The 27083-nt window shown below is 32.2% G+C and overlaps 1 protein-coding gene across 1 annotated transcript in view; it reads right to left on the bottom strand.

Annotated features, from left to right (window-relative positions):
* LOC106716905 (tyrosine-protein kinase Dnt) overlaps positions 1–26879 on the bottom strand; it is a 29240-nt gene extending 2361 nt beyond the window's left edge. The window contains exons 1-7 of the mRNA XM_014510557.2: positions 26671–26879; positions 12499–12626; positions 10747–10853; positions 10314–10444; positions 6949–7135; positions 3887–4014; positions 3027–3142 (exon numbers count right to left, since the gene is read on the bottom strand). Of these exons, the coding sequence (XP_014366043.2) occupies positions 3027–3142; positions 3887–4014; positions 6949–7135; positions 10314–10444; positions 10747–10853; positions 12499–12626; positions 26671–26779 (906 nt within the window). The 5' untranslated portion in view covers positions 26780–26879. The remainder of the gene's footprint in view (positions 1–3026; positions 3143–3886; positions 4015–6948; positions 7136–10313; positions 10445–10746; positions 10854–12498; positions 12627–26670) is intronic.
* Between the last annotated feature and the right edge of the window lie 204 nt (positions 26880–27083).

Here is a 27083-nt window from a genome sequence, read left to right as displayed (position 1 = left end):
ATTTAAAAGGAAAATGTTAGCGTAGAATGGACTTGTGACGAGAAATGTTGGGCACATGCATAAAGACGTGAGGAGAATTAATTTTGATGGCTACCAAGGTACGGATAGCTGGAAGCAAAAATGTATGGATGGGTTGTGGGTCGAAACACACGAATGACTTATTAGATGAAATACTGAAATGAGAAAACAGAGTGAGATAAAATGATCTGTCTTTACAGATACAATGATTTAACAAATTACGGATCAAATTCTTTATAATTACATCTTTACATTTAAGAATGATTACGGTCCTACAAAATTTTATAACAACAAGTATGGTATAGACCACTGTAGAGTTTATCTTGGCTGAATTTTACTAAAGTCAGGTGCGAGCATCTAATTCAATTCGATCGTAGCGAGATGCAGAACGATATCGTTAATCGAGTTCTGAAGCTAAATTTTGTTTCTAACTTATATTGGACGTTGAATAAGGAACACAAACTTTGCTTACGGAATAACTAGCAAAGTTATCGAAGCTTTTGCAACGCTGCAAAATAAATTAAGAATACGATTTCCTTTGAAAACTGCTACTTGTTTAATATCGAAGAATTTTGATTTTGTCGGTTAATATAAATTAAATATGCTTACTTTTATAGACTTAAGAAGTACTGATAGACATTTTTTTTTCATTCCATCACATGTATCCTTTTTGACAAGTAAAAGTATTGTAGATAAACGACTCGACCTTTTTAAAAGAATAAGGAAAATTTTTAATTTTCTCTTACAAATCAAACAACTAAGGGTAGTGTTTTGTTTATGTCAATAAAATTACAAATTTTATTATCAAATTAAAACAACAATAACATTAAAATTAACAGACGAATAACTATTCATTGAGGAATAAAATCATTCATTTGTAGCTCGTTTATTAGTAGTCAACAAGCGCCCTCTTTCACTTCATGTTTCCCCCTTAGTTACGATTCCTACACCACCTCACTAGGTTCCATTAGCGCGCCTCCCTCACTAAATAAGACTAATTCATATTTTCTTTGCGACAGATATCCTGTAAATTTATATACTGAAGAAGAATACCAATTAAAAATACTGAACCGTGCCAAGTATAATAAAATTAACCATCTCTTTGTTATCTTAAAGTAAATTGAATAAAATTCAATTTATTTAGTAAGGCTTAGCTGTCTAGTTTAGTTTTGCGAACCAATTCTGCAGTCTGCTAAACTATAGGGTTAACATATTTATCACTGAAACCTTAGTGACATCTGATTTTTATCCATATTAGAGTTACCGACACAAAGGTTTAAGGCGTCATTCCTTAAAATAAAATTTGAACTTTGACCTTTGAAATGAAGATTTCATTTTAACTCCGACTATGACCTCGCTCGAGTCTACACTAATGTGTTACGATATCGTTAGATAAATGTCTTAAGAGTAGTGTTCAGTAATTTTAACCATTTTTATTCCATTTTTATTTCATTTTTAATTATTTTTAAGATAAAACAACGATCCACGTAACAAGGATTCATCCAGTGCGTTGTTACTGCGTGTCGTAGCAGATCGCTAATTGCATTACGTCTATATCACCTGAGGGGTGAGACGGGGTGGGGTCTTGCAGGCCGCTCAAATTGGATCTCTAACGAGGTAAAGGGCTCATTTCATGCGCATTCAACCTCCAGCAAGGAAACTTAAATAAATAAAGATGCCCCCCCTTTTTGAAGAAAGTTACTTTGATTATATCCTACTAGCTGTCGCCCCTGATTCCGTCCACGCGCAATTAAAAAATACCTAAATAAGCCTATGTGTTCTTCCAGACTATATTCTAAATCTATGCCAAATTTCATTAGATGCAACCGTTCTGGAGATACCTTTAAACAAACATCCATCCATCCATCTAAACATTTGCATTTATAATATTAGTATGATTAAAATGATTATAAATTAGACGTGTTAATATTTTATATAGTTATCATAAACAAGATCGAAGAATGAGTTCAGAAGGTAACAATTTTACCCTTTATTGGTAACAGATTTTTTCAGGGTTCATAGATAATTTTAACAATTGATATTAACTATACATACAACTATCATTGTATGTAGTATAGACTATATTTATTACATATATACAATTTAAATACATATTGAATTCTATACTTGCACATGGAATAGCGACGGGGATCAAGGATGACCACGTAATGGCAACTAATTTGTCCGATATGGGCTATGAACGCAAGATTTAGTTGTCTGGAACGATAGAAGACATCTGAATGGTTCCTGAAGTCCTAAGATTTGTATCTTGAAATAAAATATACTTAATACAACTATTGAAGTATAGGTATGTTAAAATGTTCATAATAAAAAACTTGAGAGGTGTCAAGGGACACCCGGATGGAACGAAGTTCCTTTCAATTAATTAGTGAAGGAACCAATGTTTATTCTATGAATAAAAAACTTAAGTCTTCACAAGAAGTACATTTTATTTCTATGAATTTTCGTTATATATTGTCACGTCGTTGCCATGGTGAAGTAGCGCTCATTCGTCGTTAACATACTTACTATAGCAAAAAGTGTCGTGACAACTTTTCGTAAGATTTTTTTCCGTCTAGCCCCCTTTCACAACTCGCGATAAGGAACTTCGTTCCAAAAACAAACATTCAAGTAATTATAAAACAAAAAAAAAATCGAGAAAAACAAATGCACACATGTTGAGCAAAACTGTGACCGAATATGATATGATAAATTTTCTATAATTTGATCTTTTTAACAGTAGTAAATACATGTAACAATATTTTCTGTTGCACAATTTGGACGGCTCGCCCAGTGAAATACCACCAACACACAAAGACAGGCGTGAATTAAAGTAATTCCACGTTTTGTCTGATAAGTGTGAGTGCCTGAGGCCTAATTTACTCCTATTTCCCTTCCCACCCTTTTCTTATAATTAAGGATGGGACGGAGAAATGGTTTCTCGTTCGCTACCTTAAAATATAATTAAAACAAAATCATACCATAGTTTCAAATCACAATGATCGTACCTGAGAAATGTGCGTAAGGTTTGAGGCAGCGTAATACGACACACGTGACTCCGGCTTCGCGTACACGTGCTCTCCGATGTGTGTTGTAGCATACGGCGATGGTGAACGTCGACTGCCTGATAATAAATAAATCAATAAGCACCCGTATCATAAAGGGTGTTAAAATACTTCCCAGAATATATTAAGTAATTTTAACACCTTTTACGTTTCATCCACGAAATCATTTATGTTCATCAGTTATGGGTATGTTTTAGTATTGTCATAAAAATCATACAAAAGGAGTGTAATTCAAGGAGATAAGTTTGATAAATTAACATTTTCCTAATTGGAAATTATTGCTTATTTTATATTTCGATATTTAATTGTCTAATTCTCTACACGTACAGATTTTTTATGGTTTGTTTATTAAATCTCTATGGTATTTGCACTATATTAAGGGAAAAGGGAATAACAACGCACAAGCTTAACTCTTCACGAATTAGAAGAGCTGTCGCCCTTTTGTAAAAGCAAGGTAGACAGATAGTTATCGCTATTCAAGTAACATTGACTTTACTATACCAAGGACTTTATTAGGGGAGTCTATTGTCACTTTATACCTATGCACTTGTAACTCTAAAACAAAGTGTCTGACTATGACATTCAACTTCGGTACCTACGATTATAAGATAAATTAAAATACTTGTTTTGCACGTCTCTTATATTGATATGTCTTGTCGTTTTCTTTTTTATATTTAATGGCGTATACGAATACAATTAACTGTTGAGAGTTGTTTAGTACTTACTTGAACAATATCATAGTGTAATTTAGTATAAGAAATTTGTAATAAGGAACCGCTATAATGAAGGTAAACATTACTTACCGAATGGAAATTTATGCAAGCTGGCTATTGTAGCGTAGGAACCAGTAGAGCTGGGCGGTCGGCCCAGAGTATCTAGTCTCAGTAGAACATTCTGATGGCTTCCGTACGCTGCAGTCGTGTATGAGGTGCTACAACAATATTTTCATATAAAAGAATAAAATAAAAGCCTTTAAAAATGTAGTTTTTTGAAGGTTAATTTCACGAATAAACATCGAAATTTATTTTGTAAGATTATATGTAAAATTTCTAAGTGGATTAGTAGACGTAACAAGTTTCAAACATACCCGTAGGTATATTGTTTTGTTTCAAACATTATGTGTATTTTTTTTTTTTAAATAAACCAAAGCAAACATTTTATGTTTGAAAACACGAATAACAAATATACATTGAAGCAATTAAAAATGTATTAAAGGCATCAATATTTTATTGTAAAACACCAGAGGCGGCGGACAATTAAACCGCACCGGGTTATTTATTATCTATCGATAAACCCTCCCCTGCGGTCATCCATCAACCACGCCAGAGACAAGGGTAGCTTCCAATATACTTTGTAACATGCAAGTGACACACTTTGCCCACTTCCCCCCTTTATTAAACTTTATAACTATCATTCTATTTTCTATACAGAAGATAGGCGTCAAGTAGAAGTAATTCCGCGTTTCGTCTGATGAGTATGCGGTCAGGAGGCCTAAGTTTAAACCTCTTCACCTTCCCACCCTTTTCTTATAAGGAAATGATGGGAAGGGGAAATATTCTCTTTCTGTGCGTCCCCTCCTCCGTTCTTTAAAGGTTGTTTGCCACCTTATAATATAAAAATTTCATGTGACTATTTCTTTCTATGGACTATTTACTTTCCATCCAAAAGTAAAAGATTAAAATAGATGGTTATAATTATCTCGTAAAGTCTTTCGCATAATTTATTTTCGACATAAAATAAACTTACGTAAATCTATGTGAATTTTTCGAGGAAAAGTATTCACTATTCGCGTTACTTGTCATAAATTTATAGCAGACATAACTCAGAGTTAATGTTATTTGAGCATAATCAAAAGTATATGCAAGTTGTAAAACCCAAAGTTTCATTCCACATAATTTGAAGTTTTATGCAAACACATTTTTTTCGGTAATCTTACTAATATTATAATTGCGAATGTTTAGATGGATGGATGGATGGATGTTTTTTAAGATATCTCCGGAATGGCTCAACGGATCTTGATGAAATTTGGTACAGATGTAGAACATAGTCTGGAAGAACACATAGACAACTTATTAAGTTTTTTTAATTCCGCGCGTACGAAGTTGCGGGCCACAACTAGTCTTATATGAAAATCTTTATATATAAAAGAAAGTCGTGTTAGTTACACTATTTATAACTCAAGAACGGCTGAATCGATTTGACTGAAAATTGGTGGGCAGGTAGCTTAGAACCAGGAAAAGGACATAGGATAATTTTTACCCCGTTTTCTATTTTTTATTCCGCGCGGACGGAGTCGCGGGTAAAAGCTAGTGAAAAATAAAAATGAAAATCTTCACTGAGTTTACAATATTCAATGTTGCTTTGGCTACTTAACTAGTGAAAACTGTACATAATGAGCAAAGGACTTTCCCTTATGTAAAATAACATTGTTCTTAGTGAAAACAGTAAATTTAATGAATATAAACAATAATTTAGAATAAACCATCAAAAAGTTCTATTTTCCTTTCCCGTGTTTATGATGTTTTAGCTGCGTAAGTGTGTGTGTATGCATAAGTGTGTTTCTGTGTGTGGCTGGTATGTTGATATAATTTGAAAATACATCTAAGATATTGTGATATTACTTACTAGCTTTTACCCGCGACTCCGTCCGCGCGGAAAAAAAATAAAAAACGGGGTAAAAATTATCCTATGTCCGATTCCTGGTTCTAAGCTACCTGCCCACCAAGTTTCAGTCAAATCTATTCAGCCGTTCTTGAGTTATAAATAGTGTAACTAACACGACTTTCTTTTATATATATAGATAAGATAGATTATATTACTGCAATATCGTAGTATTCAATTGTTATTTTCATCGAGGCACGTTGTTGTATCACTTACAGAAGAATTACAACTCGACTGATTTAATGCTTTTTGGACAATTTTAAAATCGTCGACAGCTCTATTTCAGCCCCGTAAAGTGCAATTACTGTAATTTTTCTTTCCTCCTTCTAAATCATTCCCTATTCAATTATTCATAATTACTTTAGAAATTTAAAAGTGCATTAAATAATTAATGTATAGCTACAATTATGTTTTATAGAGGACTAGCTGATGCACGCGACTCCTTCCGTGCGGAATAAAAAAATCCATCCATCAATCCATCTATCTAAACATTGGCATTTATAATATTAGTAAAAAGTAAGATGTAATAATAATATTCGTTAGAACGTACACAATCTAATATTATTTATAATTATTATCCAATACTATTCGAAGTTTTTGATATCCAGAGTAAAAAAAATTACTAGTAGTATTTCAATAAATAAAACATGATAAAATTAAAAAAAAAAAAACAAAAGAACACATATTTTATTAAAATTAAATAAAAGGAGTATAATTTATCTTTCCGTAGTCATCATTACTAAGAGAAAGTTTGGTAAAGTTAACGTAATATAAATTACTTAATTTACAAGAGATTTCCACAATATCTCAATTGTTTTATAATACTAGCTTTTACCCGCGACTCCGTCCGCGCGGAATAAAAAATAGAAAACGGGGTAAAAATTATCCTATGTCCGTTTCCTGGTGCTAAGCTACCTCCCCACCAATTTTCAGTCAAATCGATTCAGCCGTTCTTGAGTTATAAATAGTGTAACTAACACGACTTTCTTTTATATATATAGATATATAGATAGATATAAGATGGCAAACGAGCAAGCGGCAAACTGACTTCGTTAAAATAGCGAAGTGATCGATGCCTATAGACATCAGATGTGTTGCTGCCTACCTTTAAGACAGACAGAGAATATTTCCCCTACATATTCGTCTAAATAAAAACATGAATTGTATCAATAAGAACATTTTATTCTAGTTTAAGTTTACTTACTGTATGGAATCGTGATGCCTCGCCTTGTTTCCGCGTCGGTAGAGCGTGCCAGCTGCCGCAGCGCCCGCCAACAGCGCAAGAGCCGCGGCTGCACACCCACCTGCCGCGAACAGCACGCCGCCTGAACTACGTGTCGCGTCGCCAGCTAAACGAGCCGTTTCGTTGTGTGTTACTACAGTAGACAAACCTGTTGGCAAGTACAAATGTTATTGGGCTCTGTTGGATATAAATTATAGTTAGAAATATAACATACTGTTAATTATTCATTTTTAAATCTAATGCGTAATTGTTTTAAGATACCTTGATTTTGGTACTAATAGGAAGGCTAATAATTCTTTGATTCTGTTTGAATTTCTAGTATTAAAAATTAAGTAAGCAATATCTTTAGGACACACGATGGGATTTTATAATAAACTCAGTAGAAATCATAGTACTTAAAGTAGTAAGGAATCGACTTATAAAATGTTTATTTCTATTAAATATTTGAAGGTTCAGTTACTCCGGCTTCTTTATGAAATGCCTTCATGCGAATAAAATGACTTTACCGGTAGCTTCTCTTTAAGAAACCTCAAATCACTCCCCACGCTATAATTCTGCGACAGGCGTAATAAGAACGAATGAACACAAAACGATCCCGTTTGAAAATTTCATCACGTCTCCTACCGCGCGTAATAACAATGCAGCTTTTAAAGAATTTATCCAAAGACTCCCCACACGTAATGATATTAGATGAAACCCACTAAATGAAATATTAGGGATAATAGAAAAACTTATCTGCGAATACGAAGGGAACGAGAACGGTATAACAGCAATAAACCCAGGTACGCACTCAGGATTCAACGTTTTATTAAATACCACCCCCTATAGTCCGCTTTAAAGTGTCTTGAAGCGGAAACCATTACGAGTTGCAATGATTAAATTTGAGAAGACAGATTGGTGAAACAAATATTTTACCTTGTTTACTCCTTTGCATTCCTAATATAATTAGGTCTAATTGTTTCATTTTATAAATCTAAATGCTTCAGTTGGAAATCATTGAAATTAAAAGAAATTGTAGTTACTCTGGCACTTAATAGATTTTTACAACTTTTTCAATCAATGGCCAAAAAAATTCTAGTAATTTCTTTGAGGTAATTATAACATTGCAAACAACATATCATTATGAGATCCTTGCTCTTTATTATTTTTAATCATATGTAATATTCTGTCTAAATTTCTAATTAACTTGACCTATTGATTGTCATGTAACCCGTTCTCATTTAAGTTTAACGATTCTTCAGGTGTATTTAAAATTAAAGACGTTTTCTTTATTTTTGAATGCTTAAAACATTCACAAGTTTCAAGTGAATAACTTTTGAAATATAATTTACTCTTCTAAAGTAATTAACTTTGACGTCGAGAAATAAATTCGTTCGAATGAATATAACTTTTAGTTAATGTTTGTGAATTTTGTAAGAAATATTATGTCATACAAAGTTATATAATAATATAACATTAGAGTAAATATCAAGGACAAATATAAAGACTCTAGGGATGTAGTCAGACGAATTGAGTTATGTATGTAATTATGTATTTTCATATATCCTTAATATGTTCTTAGGGCATATGTGTATGTACACATTTTGTGTCGACATTACTAAGTAATCAACTAAATCAGAAAATGTTATAAATAGAAACAGCGAAATATAAAACCAATAAATAAGTCACTGTAAATGTTCTTTCAGATGAAAGATAAGTAAGATTTGAGTTACCATTCGATACAAAATCTTGATAAGTCTCACAATAAACCTGACGCTTACAAAAGGGAGCGCCAAATTTCCAAGTCAAATAAAAGTACAATAGAACAATCGATACTTCCTTGTAAACACATTAAACAGGGGACCGTGTACTCCGCGGCCGACCCTCCTAATGCGTCTTCATCCCTCGCAAAATATCCTGTTGCGTCTACGGAAACGTCTACATGCTAATAAAGAATGCGAGGGAGTGATTTGTGGAGTGAATAAAATTGCCAGTATACTTTCAGTTCTGAAATTCAGCAATCTTTATTTTAAAAGAACAAAAGATCATTCCGGTACAGATTTAAGATTGCTTTTTTGAAGTAAGCTGTGGTGTACTGTTTTGAATTTCACTCTATTCTTATTGATAGGATTGCTACATTTTTGTATTCAATATTAAAAATAAGACGCATGTAGCTCATTTAAAGTTACAAATGTAGTTTAGAGCAAATAATCTTTAAATCTAGTCATTATAATATATTAGCTGTCGACCGCGACTTCGTCCGTACGGAATTTAAAAAAAAACGTAATAACTAGCCTATAAACGTATAAGCCTATGTGATTTTCCAGACTATGTTCTACATCTGTGCCAAATTTCATCATGATCCGTTGAGCCGTTCCGGAGATACCTTCAAACAAACATTCATTCATCCACCCATCCATCTAAACATTCGCCTTTATAATATGTATTAGTAAGATACTAAAACTATTAACTAGTTTGTTTCATTCCCTCATCAAGAATATGTAACAAATATTTATTCTGAAAATAACATAAAAATTGCTATAGTAATCTCTATTCAAATACAACCTCACGAATAATAAAACAAGTCGATTGCGGTATCGGATAATTTCATCCAGATATGACACGATTTGCTAGTCGTAAGCTTTTCAGAATAAGCGTTTCAGTGATAGAAACACCCTCATTGAAGCGATGTTAGTCGGCGGGTTTGGGAAATTTATTGTTATTATTATTGCCAGACAAAGTGTTTGCCGGAGAAGTTAGTCTTTTTATTGCTTTATGCTATTTTAGTATACCTATTGGAAAGTGATTTATTGAGGGGTCGGGATGGAACTTGGCCAGGTTTCTGGCTTATTTAAATATGAAATGCCTTCGGGATAAAGTTTTGAGTTTTCTATGCGTGAGTAATATTAACTAAAGAACTAGTTCTACCTGAAGTAGCAGCCAGTTTTCCACCCAAGTATTAAAGTTATATTAAAGAAATGTTTCATAACAGATACTTGTACTCTTGCTTTTCAGTTTAACAAAGTTTCGCAAATATTTTGAATGTTTATTGTTAGAAACTAACGATGAGTTAAGGAAAACCTTAAGTAAGAAACTAATCTTAACTTTTAGGTACGTATTAAATAAATTGTGCGATTTTCATTATTATTCATACAAATTCTTATTTATAGAAAGGTTCATATTAAACATGAAGACGAAAAAACCTTTATCAGTAGAACTTATTTAAAGGTTTGTTCTTTATCATTCTTTTCTTACCATTTCCCTTTTGTCCATATTTTGTTGGATATTATGTTCCAAATAAATCCTTGTGCAAAAAATAAAATTATATATAAATTAATAACACTAACCTTTTAAGCAGATTTTATTTCTTTTGAAGAGCAATTTTACGTCTTTATGAGCTCGATCGGGAGCAGAGATGTTGAGTTGCATTGTCACTAAGATTTCCGCACTTCTGGTTCCTGTACACGGCAGTCGTACTCTGAAATATATTTATCAGTTAATACAAAATTCTATGAAGAACTGATCAGTTCTTGTAATTCTGACATCAACGTTACAAACTGTATAATAAAATATTTTAAGCTATCTTCTTAACTTTATGAACTTTGTAACCTGCTAATGACATTGTAAAGATCTAAAGTTTATTGCATTCGTATAGTCCATTGAAAGGGACTTTTAAGAACAAAACAGTATCGAATTAATCATTAAACAAATGTGTATTTTAAAATACAGTTATGTGATTTGTTAAATAGTACATTGCGTAAGAAAAATGTTTAACCTTACCTAAACGTCTGTAGCGTAGTAGGCACATATCCTCGCTCGGATATATTGACCTGCGGCGGCAGCATGGCGCCGCGGCTCTCGTAGTCTATACCCATCACGTACGGCAACTGTGCGGAATAATAAACAACGATTACACGATCCCGCAGTGCGTGAATGTACCACACGTCATTTACTTCCAACTGTACAACGGCAATACGTTTTAATGGTACAGACGTGCACAAAATTGCATTCGTGTCATTTGTGACGTATGCACGGGTCCAAGATATTCATCATAATCAGATATTTTTATGTCCTAAGCTAGGATAGTAACCCAAATCAGTCGTCAAATTGATGATTTTAGATTTTATACATATTAGACACATTATTTTTTTTAGTTTAGTTGAAATATTTATTATATGATAACACGCTACCCTAAAATATTTATCTATAATATTTATAACATAACGTAATATGATAATCACTTAAGAAAAGTTTGTTTTAATGCCAATTTTTAGATACCAAATAACCGACCACTGTTTTTAGAATTTACATAATTTTAGGCCCTCTTTTGCATAACAGGGTCTAAAGGGATTCATTTCTTGCCATTGCTCTAGTTAGGAATTTAAAAACAAATGAACCACGCATTAAGTCCACATCCTTAAGCTTTGAAAGTAATGGAAGGATATAAATGTCGTAGGCCCATCGTAATATATTAAAAACCTATCACATCTAATAGAAGAAAGTCTCTACCACAAAGTCACGTACACTGCATTACAAAAGCTACGATTAATATGCTATTAGATGTTGACAAACAGCTTAACCTCGTGCTGTCAAAACAATAGAACAAGGGAACCGACTTCATTAGCAGCATGACGGGCGGAGTTTAAAAATTGCCACAGCTTTTGTTGAAAACATTCTCGCAGCGCACATATTAAATGAGTTTCGGAACTCGAATTCACAAAACTTAATTACCTCTATGAATAAGCCACCTGAAATTCCATTCGTTCAATATTAAAACACATTTACACTCTGTTGTTTGATAATCAAATATTAGTGACCTATGTAGATCCAGAGAACAAAATAATAAATTAAGCTGAGTGTATAGGTATATAATATAAACCAATCATTAAAATAGAGTACTCATCGCGCTTCAAAAATGAAGACTTAATCCCCGGGTCTTTTGTCTGCCAAAATTAAATCGCTTCGAAGCCAAATTGGAAAGTACGAGGACGACAACAGATACAATTACCGCCTCGGTAATTGAACTGCTGTTTGTCGAATAAAAACAAATTTGACAACACGGCCAGTGCTCGCGTTAGTTTTGTTACGGTCCGTACAATTTAAAAACATCGTAATTTTCTGAAACAAATACCATAACTGAATAAAGTTTTATTTAAACGCGTGTCATACACAAAACAAACTTTTTTATAGAACATGTAAAATGTTAGGATTTTTCTGTTAACATAAAAATTTGTTTACACGTACATTTTACTATAAACTCGGTAGTTCTGTTTTTCAAAAATATTCTATGATATTTCTAAAGCTAAATTATAATTATATCGATGGCTCCTTCTTATTTAGTCCTACTAAAAAATGCATCAGTCATTATGATAAAAAGCCAGTCAAGTAGGTACTAGTTAGCTTATAAGATAGTACTAGTATGCGATGCGATAAACGTATATTAAATAAGCAATTCTGTAGGAAAAAATCTTAAGTGTAGAGTACATAGATAAGACTACCAAAATTAAAATACGAAACAATAAACAAACCAACCGGTTTCCGTCCCAGCGCTTGCCACATGAACTCTAAGTCAGTCATGTGCGCAGGTACAGGCACTATGAAGCTCGTCGCATACGTGTTCACAACGCCCTCTCGCACGTAGTATAACTCCGCGTCTAGACCTGCAACAAGCAAATAATATATGTTACACAATAAGGCAATACTCATGCATTATCTATAAGTTACTAAAGATGAGGGCTGTTCCTACTTTCTTAAGTCTTTAACGCTCATATACACTAGGCATACATCATTAATGTAGAAATTATTATTTACTACTCAAATTTCTTTAATTAAGATGTTTAAAAGATTAATCAGGATCAAACATTAATTTAACAAACACGTGAAATTTACCAAAAAAATTATAGTTACTGGCCGCTTAAAGGTTATTGGATTTTTGTTTTTACATTTTTATATGTCATTTTTATGTATGTCATGTCATTTTTATTTAAAAAAACATGAAGATAATGAACATGGTTGAAAATTTACATTGCGTTTTTTTAACCATTTCCCTGTCAATATTTCATGTGCATTTGAAAGAAAAATCTTATTATTCTAATTCGAATTACAGTTGGGAGCTTGCACAATGTCCTTATGGATGGGTACACCCCAGATGTTAGTTCTGTTCCCATGGGGCGGGGCAGCGACGTCAAATTTTCCAAGTAACTCTATTTGCTTAGCCAAAAAAGGAGTGTTTCAAAAAGTACTACGATGTTATAGTTTTGATACTTTTATCTTTACTTTCATAAATTGTATGTCATGTGAAGTTTGCTAAGAGACATTATAATTTTTTTAAATTAATCTCCTTAAAAATTAATTTTATTACTAAATATTTTAAAAAATATAATCATATACACAATGCATGCTCTCTCTCTCTATCTCTCTCTCTCTGTACGGCGCAGCCTTTAAGTCCAAAATCCTACTTGTTGTTATAATTAATTTATTTACACAAAAAAGAATAGTGAGAACGTTTATAATGAACAACAAATGCTTTTTTCATAATAAACAATTGCTACACAGCTGTATAAACGAAAAAAAAATGTTTATAATCCTTTTAAAACTGAAACAAACGGCTAACGTTTGATTGGCGAAAAAATAAAATGGAAACGAATGAAAATTCATCAAATAAATCCTCTCTTAATACGCAAGCACTTGTCGAAATATTAACTCACGGGATCCGTTTCGAAATTACTAAAAGCCTATCGGGATGTGATAAAAAAAAGTTAAAATTAAAATGGCGGATCATCCAATCAGCGTTCATTTGGAGGCGGCAAAGCGAACGCGACAGTGAAACGGACTGAATATGAAGTGGCACTTTGCACAATTGATGAATCACTACCCCTATTTTGTACGAGGTGTATGTAGCCACCCCTACACTTCAGACACCCTATAGAAATCGCCCCGGAGCTACTTTGTACGTAATGCCTCGCGATATTTTATCTTCTCAAGTTCATCTATACTTGCTTTTAGCAAGACGCTCTGTTTATTTTTTACTCAGCATACTTCTCCCGTGATAACACCCTTTCCCCTTTTGATTACTAAAAAAAACTTTGTGCAGATAATAATTTTAAATAATTTAAACATATCAAAAAATATGCCGGCTTATAAAATATCAAACTGAGTAAACAACAGTCATAAGACATTTTACAATATTTTAATTTTATCTTTCACGTCGAATATAATCTATTAATGTAGACAAAAATAAAATCAACATCTTTTCTTTATAATCTAACTAGCTTTTACCCGCGACTCCGTCCGCGCGGAATAAAAAATAGAAAACGGGGTAAAAATTATCCTATGTCCGTTTCCTGGTTCTAAGCTACCACCACCAATTTTCAGCCAAATCGATTCAGCCGTTCTTGAGTTATAAGTAGTATAACTAACACGACTTTCTTTTATATATATAGATTATGACACTTTAGATTGTTTTTTTTACTCGTTTCAAACTGTTTAAGGTTATTTCTCTAAGTTATTTCTTTACATTATGCACATATGCTCCTGTCTCGCCAGGGCATTAATCAACAATGAAGACACGTAGCCCTTTGTATAGCGGAGGTTGTTTTAAAGTTTCATGAAGTGATAGTGAAGGTACACGGCTTTGAGATCTGGAAAAGCTTTCACTAAAATATGTATAGGAGGTGCTAAGGTGACGTAACCACATTAAAAAAAAACATATTTTAAAGTTCGCTTTAATCGATGTGTTTAAGTCTGAATATGTTCATTTATTTTGATATTTTGTTTTAAAACTCTTCACAACATTACTTAAAACAGAAAATTATTTATATAACGACATAACATTTTTTTGTTTATATATAAAACTAGATTTCACCCGCGACTGCATCCGCGCGGAATTAAAAAATAAACTTAGTAAATAGCATATGTATTCTTCCACGCTATGTTCTACATCTGTACTAAATTTCATCAAGATCCGTACAGCTTCCAGAGATACCTTCAAACAAACATTCATCCAAACATTCGCATTTATAATATTAGTATGATATACAGAATGATATAGATACAGAAATTTACGAAATTTTACAACTAATTCCAATGAATATGCAAAAGGTACTAAATTATCAAGCCAAATAGAACCCATAAGACTTTCACATCCGGTCGTCGCGAGGGTAATTCTCAAGATAAAACTTTGCGCGTCGGCTAGTTTATATTCCGAGGTGGTTCCATGAGCATTTATTAAAATGGTGATAACAGCGTATTTATTGTCTTGTTAGTTAACCGCGCACACGCGAGCGACATTATTCAACTGATTTGGTACATAAAAAACAAACCACTGAAAAATTTGCTTCGATTTTTTTTGAATTTGCAGCATTTTTGGAGTTTTATTATTAATCCGTCAATAAGAGAGACGTGGTTGAGCTGTTGATTTGTTCGGGGATTTCACATAAAGATGTTTAGCTGATAATTACACAATTACATATTGTGTTCAAAGAAGACCTATTAAACAATTTTCTAATACGGTTTCTTGATGATATTACACATAATCAAAGTTCATGTTTAGAAAAATTAAGTTAATTATTTTAAAGAATCGAAAGTTATCTTTGCAACAAATGGAAATTTTGTAAATAAATTACAATGGCGTGTTTGTTTTTTCAAAATATTTAGAAATACTAAGAAGGGAAAATGTTATACCCAGCCACTGAAATTTATGCCGCCTCCTCGAAGTTGTGTTATCGCCGCAATAAATTTGAATTTGTTTGCGGCCTCGTTTTCACGCGAGAGAGAATACTTATTCTGGTAACTTCATGGTTTCGCCTTTAATTGAGAGTTACTACGAACATCAATTTTATCGCCTTAACTTCATCTATTTTATTAATTGAACAAGAAACCTTACGCTTTGCTTAGAAATATCTGTTGTTTTATTTTAGTTGAGTACATATTTATTTTATTTTATTCTCTCAAGTATACATATAAATAAAGTAATGCGCTATAAAAAGTTTTCTTGAGCTTTATTGGATTCAAAAATAATATGGTGTTTATTTTACGTTTATTCTACTAGTTGACGTTTATCAATGTAACCGCTGCTTCTTGACTCCTAAAGTTTTATGGCAATACTGATGATATTGTATGAAAGAAAGGTCATGACCTTAAAAGTCGAAGATAGCCTTGAGCTTCCATATTCATTTGTTTTCCTTGATTGTTTACTTCTACAGTTCAAGTTAGGATTGGCGATAAAATTCATTATTTACTATTACCATAGCTAAAAAATCATAGTACTTACTCGTTTTTTATTTGTGTTGCTTGTTTTTTATGCCATAACAAATTTAACTGCGAAATGTAATACTTTACAGGTGTTTATAACTACACTGATAATTCTCATTTCTTTTGTAAAATATTTCTTTGTAAATGTAACGAAAAGAAAACAATTAAAAGCGACGGTCTCATTAAAGTTTCTTTTCAATTATCACTTTTTCCTTATGAAAAAATTCCTTTGACGAGTTTAACAACGTAATGAACGTCTTAATTTAGTTAGTCTTGTTTAGACTTCTGTCAAATATCTTTTTTTTTTCTCAAAAGTGTTTTTGAGTCTTTTTTTACTTGTAGTCCTTTTAAATATGTGTGATGACTCAAAATAGATTAACTCCATATAATAAGATAATGAAACATAAAAAATACCTTCTCATTTCAGGCGTATTATACACGAATTAAAGATAACTGTAATAACAAGTAAGTAGTGTATAGGTAACGAATTCAAGAAATTGTAGAGTTTTTGCTTTGAAGAGGTCTTTATTTAAAAAGCTTATGTATGAACACCTAAAGATATTTTGAGGTGTTTATTTCTTCTTTTTGATGAATTTAAAATTGGAATGCTAGCTTTTCATTTAATCATAGAGCATTATTTATTTTAATGTTCTAATGCAAATAACTTTTTTTGTTTTAAATGCATACATTGCGAAAATATTTTCGGTAGCGGATATAGCAGTGAAATAGTACTCTCCGAGTGGAGTGCGCTCGACCGTTCTCAAAGCTTCAAAGGCAATTAAAAAGACACTATCTAGTCTGTTCTCGGCTTTGTTTCGCAAATGCCTCTTTTAAGAATTTTAAATGGTTTTAGTTTCATTTTTCAACATATCTGTCTCGAGTGAATTTTCGTACATCTTACTAATATTATAAATGAATTTTTTTAGATGGATGGATGGATAGATGGATGTTTGTTTGAAGGTATCTACGGAACGGCTACTAGGATCTCGATGAAATTTGGTATAGAGATAGAGCATAATCTGAAAGAACACACTACACATATACTTATAGTTTTATTTTTAATTCCACACGGATGGAGTCGCAGGCAACAACTAATTTAGATGTAAAAGTCATTTAAACCAAAATTGATAGTAGTTAAATGTGTAATCTATATACAAAAATACAGAATAAGAAAAGAAACAATTCTCGCCTTTGAGTTGTCGGAGGGTTAACTATAGCCAATTTTTTTCAACCTATATTTTGTAATAAACTTTTATCTTACATCCTTTCACCGTTCAATGTGCGGTTTCCAATTTGTTACACTTTAATAAATTCATAGGCTGTCATTAATTCTGCCAGGAAACCCGACAAGGTGTTGAGTTCGACGCGTGCCAGTCGACATTCTTTTGAATATTCCATGGAAACTCGTTACCACGCGCTGGATTTGACGCTTTCTTTTCATTTTTTAAATGACTCATCATTTTCCGAGCGGCAGGTTTCATTTCACGTTGGCAAGTAATTAGTTAATGCTCATGAAAATGTAATTTCGTCGGTAGGTCCGTGTTTACTTAGACATTTCCATGAATTATAATGATATTAAAACAGTCAACGCGTAATAATATTTTTAAGCTCTTAATTTGATACTATTTTTACATAATTTTAGTGAAAAGAAATGTTCTGTTTTGAATTTAGATTGTAAAATAATTAATTACTAAGCTTGTATTTCTATTTGTGCGAATGTTGTAAAAGAACAAATTACAAAAGAGGTTGCGATTGAATCAGAGTAGTTTGAGTTTCTGTGTACTACAATATTGGCTGGTTACTATAAACCTAAAGTTTTTAATAACACTCGGACATAATTTATATTCATTAAACCATCGATGAAGGAAATCGTGAATAGAAAACGTCCTGTTAATTTATTTAAGCGACAAGTCTCGTAATAAGTCCAATTTTCTGAAACGATTCAACAACATGTAATGACACAAATGTAAAATTAAAGCCGCGATGTACTTCAAAAGCGTAACACAGGCAACATAGTCACATTAAATTGCTTCCAGGGCCGGTACACAAAGAGCCCGTGGGAAACCAGGAGTGTTCGCGACAAGCGTACCATTAGTCAAATCTTGTGACCGAGCAAAAACAGTATTAGAACGTCGCCTTAAGTATGGAATTGTTTGCGGGTAAATAAATTAAACGTTGAATCAACCATAAACGTTTCAGCGGGCGTTGAATTATTTATTATATCTTAAGTTTATATTGCGGTTTAAATGTTTTCGAGTATGAATGAGCACGCCCAAAGCTTATACGTGATTGGATTTTGTTATTCATTTCGAAGCAAATCTAATTTTGCGAGCTACTTAGCTTTGTATATTTTTTGGTTTTCTTTCTTATACGACTAGCATCGAAATGGACGTAACTCTAAGTGACATACAAGTTAATGCAGAAATAAGCCAATAGGATCGTTCCTCGATATGTTTGCGGAAGCTCTTGAGCTAACTTTCTCTTAAAGAGGTTCTATCCAAGGGCACTTCTCAACAAATACATGGCTCACTCAGCTAAAAGCTAAATATGTATATTTCAGTACCTCAACTTATAAGACTTTTATAAGTGATTATGTCCAGTTAAATACCTGTACGTGCAAAATGAGTTTTATTTTTTAAAGATAGCTTATTTACAATTAATTTAAGGCGACGCTTTTGTTTATTACTAGTATCACATTATTTAACATGAAGCTCCACTATTAATTATTTTATATCTATTTTTGTTCATCCTGATATAACTTTATTCTATTCCCTAGAGTTGAATAAATTCATTACTTCGAACAAACCAGAATGTCAGAAGGGACATGATATTGAAAGGTTGATTGGCATCGTTCAAGATAAATCTTCAAAAATTAGCAGTTTTCATTACAAAACAATTGACGTCCGTTATCTTTATATCTATATTATATAATCATATTTTAGCTATGCCTGCCTAGAAACAAAGGTAATGCAGATGCTTGGTCCCTTTTCATCTTTAATTATCGTAAGATGGAATTTAAAAAAGGCTAGATGCCTAAATTCTAAATTCTTAAAAAAGCCGCGTGTATCAACTACCTTACCGTCAAAATTGGTCCAGCATATCCGGAGATTACCCGGAATAAACGTGGCCTTGAGGACAGACAGACAAAGCATAAAAAATTTAAAAGGAAATATGTTTTTTTTTTCATATATTGCAAACAGACACTCCAATTTTATTAAAATTTATAGATATTGTGATACGGCGATACTACCTTTAAATTACCAATTTCCTTACATATACACGTAACAGCGAAGAAAAACAACCATGAGCGATTGTCTACAATTTCATCCCCACTCGAAAACATTAGTGGCGGGCATTAGGCAAACAATCTCGGCCTCGCAAGAATAACACGGTAAACGAACTGCGAAATGTTTACGTTCCGTGCGGGCCGTGCGCGCCACCGCCGCGTGAGTAGTGCACCTTTTACTTGTCCTGAAGTGTTCACGCTTGACAGACTTATTGCTTGTTTATATCTCCGTAAGAGATACTTATTTGATTTATTCACCCGTTTTGTTTTTTTTTTCAATGTCTAAATTCAGGACTTGACTAATTATGAATTGATTTTATGCTATCCTCTCTCGTGTTAGGATAGATAAGACTTTACTTTTTTTTTAAGAAAACATGTTTTGTAACAAATTTATAAAAATAATACACGAAAAAAATTAAAAACATTAACCTTTTCAAAGATAAAAAAGTATTGCGACTTTATTACAAACTTTTTTACTCGAGATTAAAGTCTGTGAATTGGGAACTTGATGGAGGCGTTGAAGCAAGAAAAGAGCTTGAGGTTTGCAAGAGAGCGCTAAACAAAGGCTGGTTAAATTGTTTTTGTTTAACGCGAAGTCATATTACATTTTACATATATTTGTTTCGAACCTTATATTTTATATGTAACTTATTTTGTAGGTATCAAATTTGCTACATTTAGCACACAATCTTTAATTCATTTAACTTGACATCTCAATGATGGTTGTCGCATAACTTCAGAGATTCAAGTTGGTACTAAATGTCTAACTTCGTGCCGTTATCTTTTAGTCCAGGGGCATGACGACACATATTTCTGTCAAATAATTATTTATAAAATGCTTCATAAATATTTTGATCAGCAAAGTTTTACAAAAAAAACAATTGCATGGACATATTAATTATAGAGTATAATTTTTAATGCTTTGAGGTGCTTAAAAGTGTAGCACTATATTTCATATCATTCCTCACGATGAAAGCAAAAAGGTTACCATAATTGTTTCAAGTTTCTTCATGCAGTAATTACAGAAATGTAGAAACTAGAAACAAACATGATATTTAATTTGCAGTCTCGTCGACAGTTAATAATAACCTAGGGTTAGAAAGCTCGAAGAAGACTATTCCATCGAACACCTAATGTTTCCCACCATTACACTAGGCTTCCACTATTATACTATTAATATATAAAGTATGTAATATCCTTTGTTTTAATGAATAAGTAATGAATAGTCGTAATAGCCTGCCTCTATACAGTAAAATTGGTTTTATAACCATGGACCTTCATGCACTTAACTTTAACTTTTAATTTAATTTCGAGCTTTTATTTTTGGAACGAAGTTCCTTATCGCGCGTTGTGAAAGGGGGCTAGACGGAAAAAATTCTTACGAAAAGTTGTCACGACACTTTTTGCTATTGTAAGTATGTTAACGACCAATGAGCGCTACTTCACCATGGCAACGACGTGACAATATATAATATAACGAAAATTCATAGAAATAAAATGTACTTCTTGTGAAGACTTAAGTTTTTTATTCATAGAATAATAAACATTGGTTCCTTCGCTGATTAATTGAAAGGAACTTCGTTCCATCCGGGTGTCCCTTGACACCTCTTTTTGTTTTATTTAATCTTAATTTCTGCAAACAATATTCTACTAAGCATGGAACAACTAATAAAAAAAGATTGATAAACAGTTTTGCGTGAATCTATGAGACTCTAAAAGGAATAAGAAATGAATGATACAAATCGAAAATGGTTAAGCAACAAAAACGGACGAAATTATTCCTCAGTTATGCATTTATAATAGAAGTCATATGTTTTACAGGTTGCATATTCGAGGTATGATTTACTCACGCTGCGATAATTCGATATATCCAATCAAATGACTCCCTAGCGATACGAGGAATGCAAACACTAGCCAAATATGATAACGAACACAGCGCAGATTTTATTACAAAACATACTAAACATAGCCCCCATTGGATTCGGACCAGATTATTTTCAATCTGTAGGATATTTGCTTAGCCTCCTTTTTTATCAGTTATCAATTCATTTCAACAGGGAATAGACATTTTTACACTTTATATTGAAAATTTTATCTTAAAAATTGTATTTCTTTTCAAAGTGTAATGCCCTTTCTTAAATTTATCAAACTAAATGATTGTAGACTTTTTAATTACCATCCATTCTTTCTTAATTTGTTGCCAGAAAACACTAAAATATGACAACACCTCTTCAATCACAATTACGTAAAGTACGACACAATTTTAATTTTTAAGCCATCTTATCGTAAATGTTAAAACATATCAATTCTTATATATCTAAAAGCAGCAAATACCATCAATAAGAATACGAGCCACGTTATTAACACACGAGACGTTAACTAACTCCGGCACCAATGGCAATTTGTATCTACTACGCACCTACTAAATCATAGGTCGTGATGAACGACGGCGGGCCAACGTTTGAAAAATAACGGGACACAATCTGTCCAATTAAAAAGCAACGCAATACCAACCAAATGGAGGAACATTAAATCGTTACACTGTTGATATTTATGACAACACAATATTAAATCATTTAACATTTAACTCTTGAAGGATTATTATTTATAATCTATGATTTATGGCTTTTAGTGGCAAGAGCAATAGTTAGCTGATGTCTAAGATTAGAACACGCTGACAAACTAATGTATATACTGCACAATGTTTTTAGTCTGTTAAATAAAACTTTTAGAAGTAAAAATTAATTAGAAATTTAATTTTAATTTACATTAACAAAAAATATATCATGATTATTAAAGAACTAGCTGTCTCTCAACGCCGTCATTGCAGAAATAAAAAATTAAAACTCATTTTGTAGTGTGTTCTTCCAGACTATGTTCTACGTGTACGCCGAGTTTCAGTGCGATCCCTTAAGGCATTATGAAGATACTATCTAACAAATATCCATCCGTCCATCTATCTTAACTTTCGCATTTAAAATATTACTAGCTGTCGCCCGCGACTCTATCCGCGACCCTATCTTTGTGTTCTTCCAGACTATGATCTACAATTATGCCAAATTTCATCGAGATCTGTTGAAGATACCTTCAAACAAACATCCATCCATCCAACATCTAAACGTTCGCATTTATGATATTAGTAAGAGTAGTAAGATATTAGTAACATATGTGTTAGTAAGATCGAAAGCTAATAAAAATTGCACCAAAAATTCAATTCAAAATAAATCACATCACCTACACTTACCGACATAAATTAACACATGAATCAACTGTTTAGTTTTATCGGAGTCACTTTAGCTTCGAATTACAGCAAACAGTAAATATAAAAGCTGACAATTATCTCGTGCCGTATGCAGGCATTAAGTTGCCATTGGCAGTTGCCGCCCCACGCCATGGTGCGAGGCGATAAGACACCGTCCAAATTGATGTTTGAACAATCATTAATTCCCCTTATGGACAGATGTCGCTTCTATCACTCCTCTATTACTTCTGAAGCTATTTTCATTTGTCGTAAAAATGATTTATATTTTGCGAGGAGTATTTTAATCGAATAAATGACTTAGTTTAATATAATTTGACCTAGATAGCAAGACTTGACACTACTCGACTTGATTGACGAAAATGGAATAACTTGATGTTCATTGGATTATCAACATTTTTATGCAACATTAAGTTATTTTAATTACTTTTTGCGTTGTGCATTTTTGAGAGAAAGACAAGTTCTTGACAGTTAGTCAAAAAACGTTAGCACTTTTTACAAATAACCTACATGAAAACTGTACCTAAGAAATAATTAAATATTGTGTTAGTTTCCCGCGATAAGTTAATTTAGAATGACTATTCATCTGTATGCAATTCGCGATGGTAAGTTTCTTTATCTGGAATAAGATCCCAATTCGTGCATCTGTATGTCGTGTGCTCCCTAAAGTAATAAACTACTTGATGTGCGCTTTAATTTATCTCCATTGTTATACGACACGGAAAATGTGACTATTTTTTTTAACTGTGGTAGATTTGACAAATTTATGAAATTCAAATAATAATTAAAAATAAGGAAATAGTTTTCTCGTATTTATAATGTCAAATCAAAAACACTCTTAATTAAATTATTGTTAACAAATTTGATTTCTGAAATGTGACAAATAAAACATGTATTGAGATAAAAAAAAGTTGTAAGGATAATCCGTTACGCGTGCGGTGACCTTTATCGCTAAACTACTTATCCATAAATAACTTTCTTAGTTTAGGTTTCCGTAAGTAAGCTTTAGTAGTAACTACGGTCTTTGGTTGAGTCATAAATCGTTTTTAGTAGGTGAGCTTAGTTTAGTGCAACCTTAAATAGATAAGAAACTTTGTCGCTTAGTTTCAAATGTTTAGTCGCTATTGTTGACAGTTGTATAAAAATATTGGTACTTTTTAAGAGATCTTACCATATTTTATGTCCGTCATCAATATTTATCCGTCATTTTGTTATTGTGCAATGGAAATAAGTCCTATTGCGTATACGAAATACGTTAAATTTGTAGAACAAATATAAATGGTTGAGGGTAGATCAGGGGTAGATAATTACATTTTTTTGATCTTCGAAGCGGGGGATGACTTCAATTCTGCGGAGGCGTAAGGTCTTTGTATTCGACATGTTTTGATAGTGTCAAAGATAAGAGTTTTGTAAATAAAAAATTTTTTTTTTCGTATTCCAGCAAGTAACAAATTTAAAAATAATTACTTATTTTTTATAATAAACCAATATAGCTTAATTAAGTACAACGTGTCATTTATACTTTTTGAAACTATACGAAATTTATAGTTCCATGAGTAAGGTGACAATTGTTCTTGTTTTTGAAAAATAAGATAAAAAAACTAGAAGTACACATTTTTATCTATCCCACAATAAGAAAAAAGCCAGCAAAAAGTATATAAAGTACAAAAGGTCGTACGGTTAGATTTATACCTGAACAAAAACTGCGGGTTGAACTATTTGTAAGTAAAAAACTTAAGGGGACAAAGTCATAAATCAAGCGGGTCGAAGAGCCGGTTGGACTTCGATGTGGCATATACATTGCCGAAACACTTGTACAAAAACATTTCTATCTCTGTTTTTTCCGAGACAAAGAAAGCAATGGCAATATGTTTTGGTACAAGTATTTTGACCGTAGAAACGCGTGGTAACTTTTTCACAGCCAAGCAATCGAGTTAGGTAGATTTGGGTAAAAAATATTTATAGCATGTAATTGTAAAAAGTGAGATTCCATCTATTAAAGTTCTATCCCGTAATTGGTGAACGGAATGAAGTTTTTTAATGTTATTTGATCCAAAAAATGTTTTAGAAATATGTGCGTGAGCCACGCTACGTACGAGTAATAATTTGTCTTGACTAGTCGCTTATCAATTAGATTAAAAAAGTTATGTCCTTTTCTATATATCTTTTAGTTCTTAAATAGGTCAATTACAAATTAAATTATTATTTTTTTGTAAATAAATATAAGATATATCAATTCGTGAAATAAAATAAATAAAAATAATATACTTTTACAGTTTTCATTTCCAGTTACTTTTATTTTCAAGTAATGGCCTTAAATATTACAACTCTTTTAGTCTAATTTACAGAATACTAGCTGTCGCCCGCGACTCCGTCCGTGCGGAAATTAAAAATAATGTACAAAAAGTTCTTCCAGACTATGTTCTACATCTGTGCCAAATCATCTAGATCCGTTGAGCCGTTCGGGAGATACCTTCAAACAATCATCCATCCATCCATCCAAACATACGCATTTATAATATTAGTAAGAAAAGTAAGATTTAGTAACTAGCGCTCTAGCTAAAATAATGTTAAAACAGACATTTTATATGCTGAAAACAGTTTCAATATTACCAGGATTACCATATTTCTCTCGTTGATGTTACAAAATATTACATGTAAAATCAATTAATGAAAACATTTAAAAATAGCACAGAATACTCTTACGAAAACGAAATTCACCAGAAGACGAGCGATCGAGCGCTGGTAAAAGGAATATCGTTATGAATTCCTGTAATATATTCCGTATGCAAATATTCAATATTCTATATGTATTACTCGGAAGCACTTTATCCTATAAATATGTAAAATTCATATATCTAATTAAATCTTCAATACAGTGAATGTAAATTTGTAATGCGAGATATCAGTTTTTCTTTTATCAAGCTGATGTCAGTTTATTCCATGGCCTTCATACACATATTTCTATTTACAAGTGCAAGAAATTCCATTCCAATCTGTGTATTAAAGTCAATAAAAAAATGGGACCCATCTGCAAGCACTTCCATTCGATTAAAATATTTTTTTTATCAAAATCGGACCATCACGGGCGGAGATTCGCAGTAACACACATAAAAAAATACAGTCGAATTGATAACCTCCTTCTTTTTTAAGTCGGCTAAAAAGACAAAAGACTACTCGATACAATGTAAATAATATCGAGAAAAAAGTAATGTTTTGTAGTTTTAAGGCAGAGCTGGCATTTCTTCTACTTCTGTGTCTTGAACATTTTTTTATAATAACAAAGAAGAAAAAATACTTTATGACTGTATTCGATTGCTTTTTTTTAATTCAGCGATTGATACATCGCTCGAAATCGATTATTTTTATCGAAGTAGGCCAAACATGATGTGAAAGACAATTAAGTGTCAAAATACACCTATTATTACAAACCATTAGCTGTGCATATTAAAACAGTAAGAGTCGAAATTTCAAAGCGCCTGTAACTTAAGTACTCTAAATACTGTTATTTCATTTAAAAAGGTATCTTTGAAAATAGCACCAATTGCGGATATTATCTGTAGTTTCTAATTAGAAGTTTTTTTTTCTTCGTTTGAAGACTTTTTGAATAATGCGTAGTTAAGGGACGGTTTATTACACTGATAAATGTTCAAAAAGCCGTTAGTAATTGATATTGCTAACCATGTTAGCCTGACATGGCGACAATTGATCAAAACATTTTGCTTAATTTTCTTAGCTTTTAAAGTAAGATTACCTTAGATTTTAAATACTATAACTAATTGCGTAGTTTTAACTTAAGAACAATGTTAGCCTTTGAAAATAATTTTTGTAAAGAAAATATAGGAATATTATACAATAAAATTCTTATTTATTATTGTTTTTAAATATACTGCTACTTCATACTTACCCAATAACTTTTTCACTTCCGCCTGACTGATGAGCACATTAAGATGGCCAGTTGTCAATGGCAACGCAAGCCAGATCGTCCAAGCGATAAGAAACCTTCTAGTCGCCATCACGCTAGCAAAAATTCATCACCGATCATTTCTATTTCACTTTACAGTACATTTTCACATTTTAAATAAACTGTCATGTCGTATCCATGGTGTGGTAACAAATTTTATACCTAAAATATTATTATTAGTAAATAAAAAAAATGTATTACTTTTGATCAAATTTTGGAAGCCAAATATTACCTATCTTAAAAGAAAACTTTTTCTTAATTATTTTATCAACAAAACTAACTAAACCATAACAACGAAACTTCAAAGTAAATCAATGCTTTATAATTAAATAAAAATACACAATGAAAAATTTATC

Source organism: Papilio machaon, chromosome 2, assembly GCF_912999745.1.
Source record: "Papilio machaon chromosome 2, ilPapMach1.1, whole genome shotgun sequence".
Taxonomy (NCBI): Eukaryota; Metazoa; Arthropoda; class Insecta; order Lepidoptera; family Papilionidae; genus Papilio; species Papilio machaon.
Note: the sequence above shows the minus strand (reverse complement) of the source record. Positions and strands in the feature narration are given on the sequence as shown.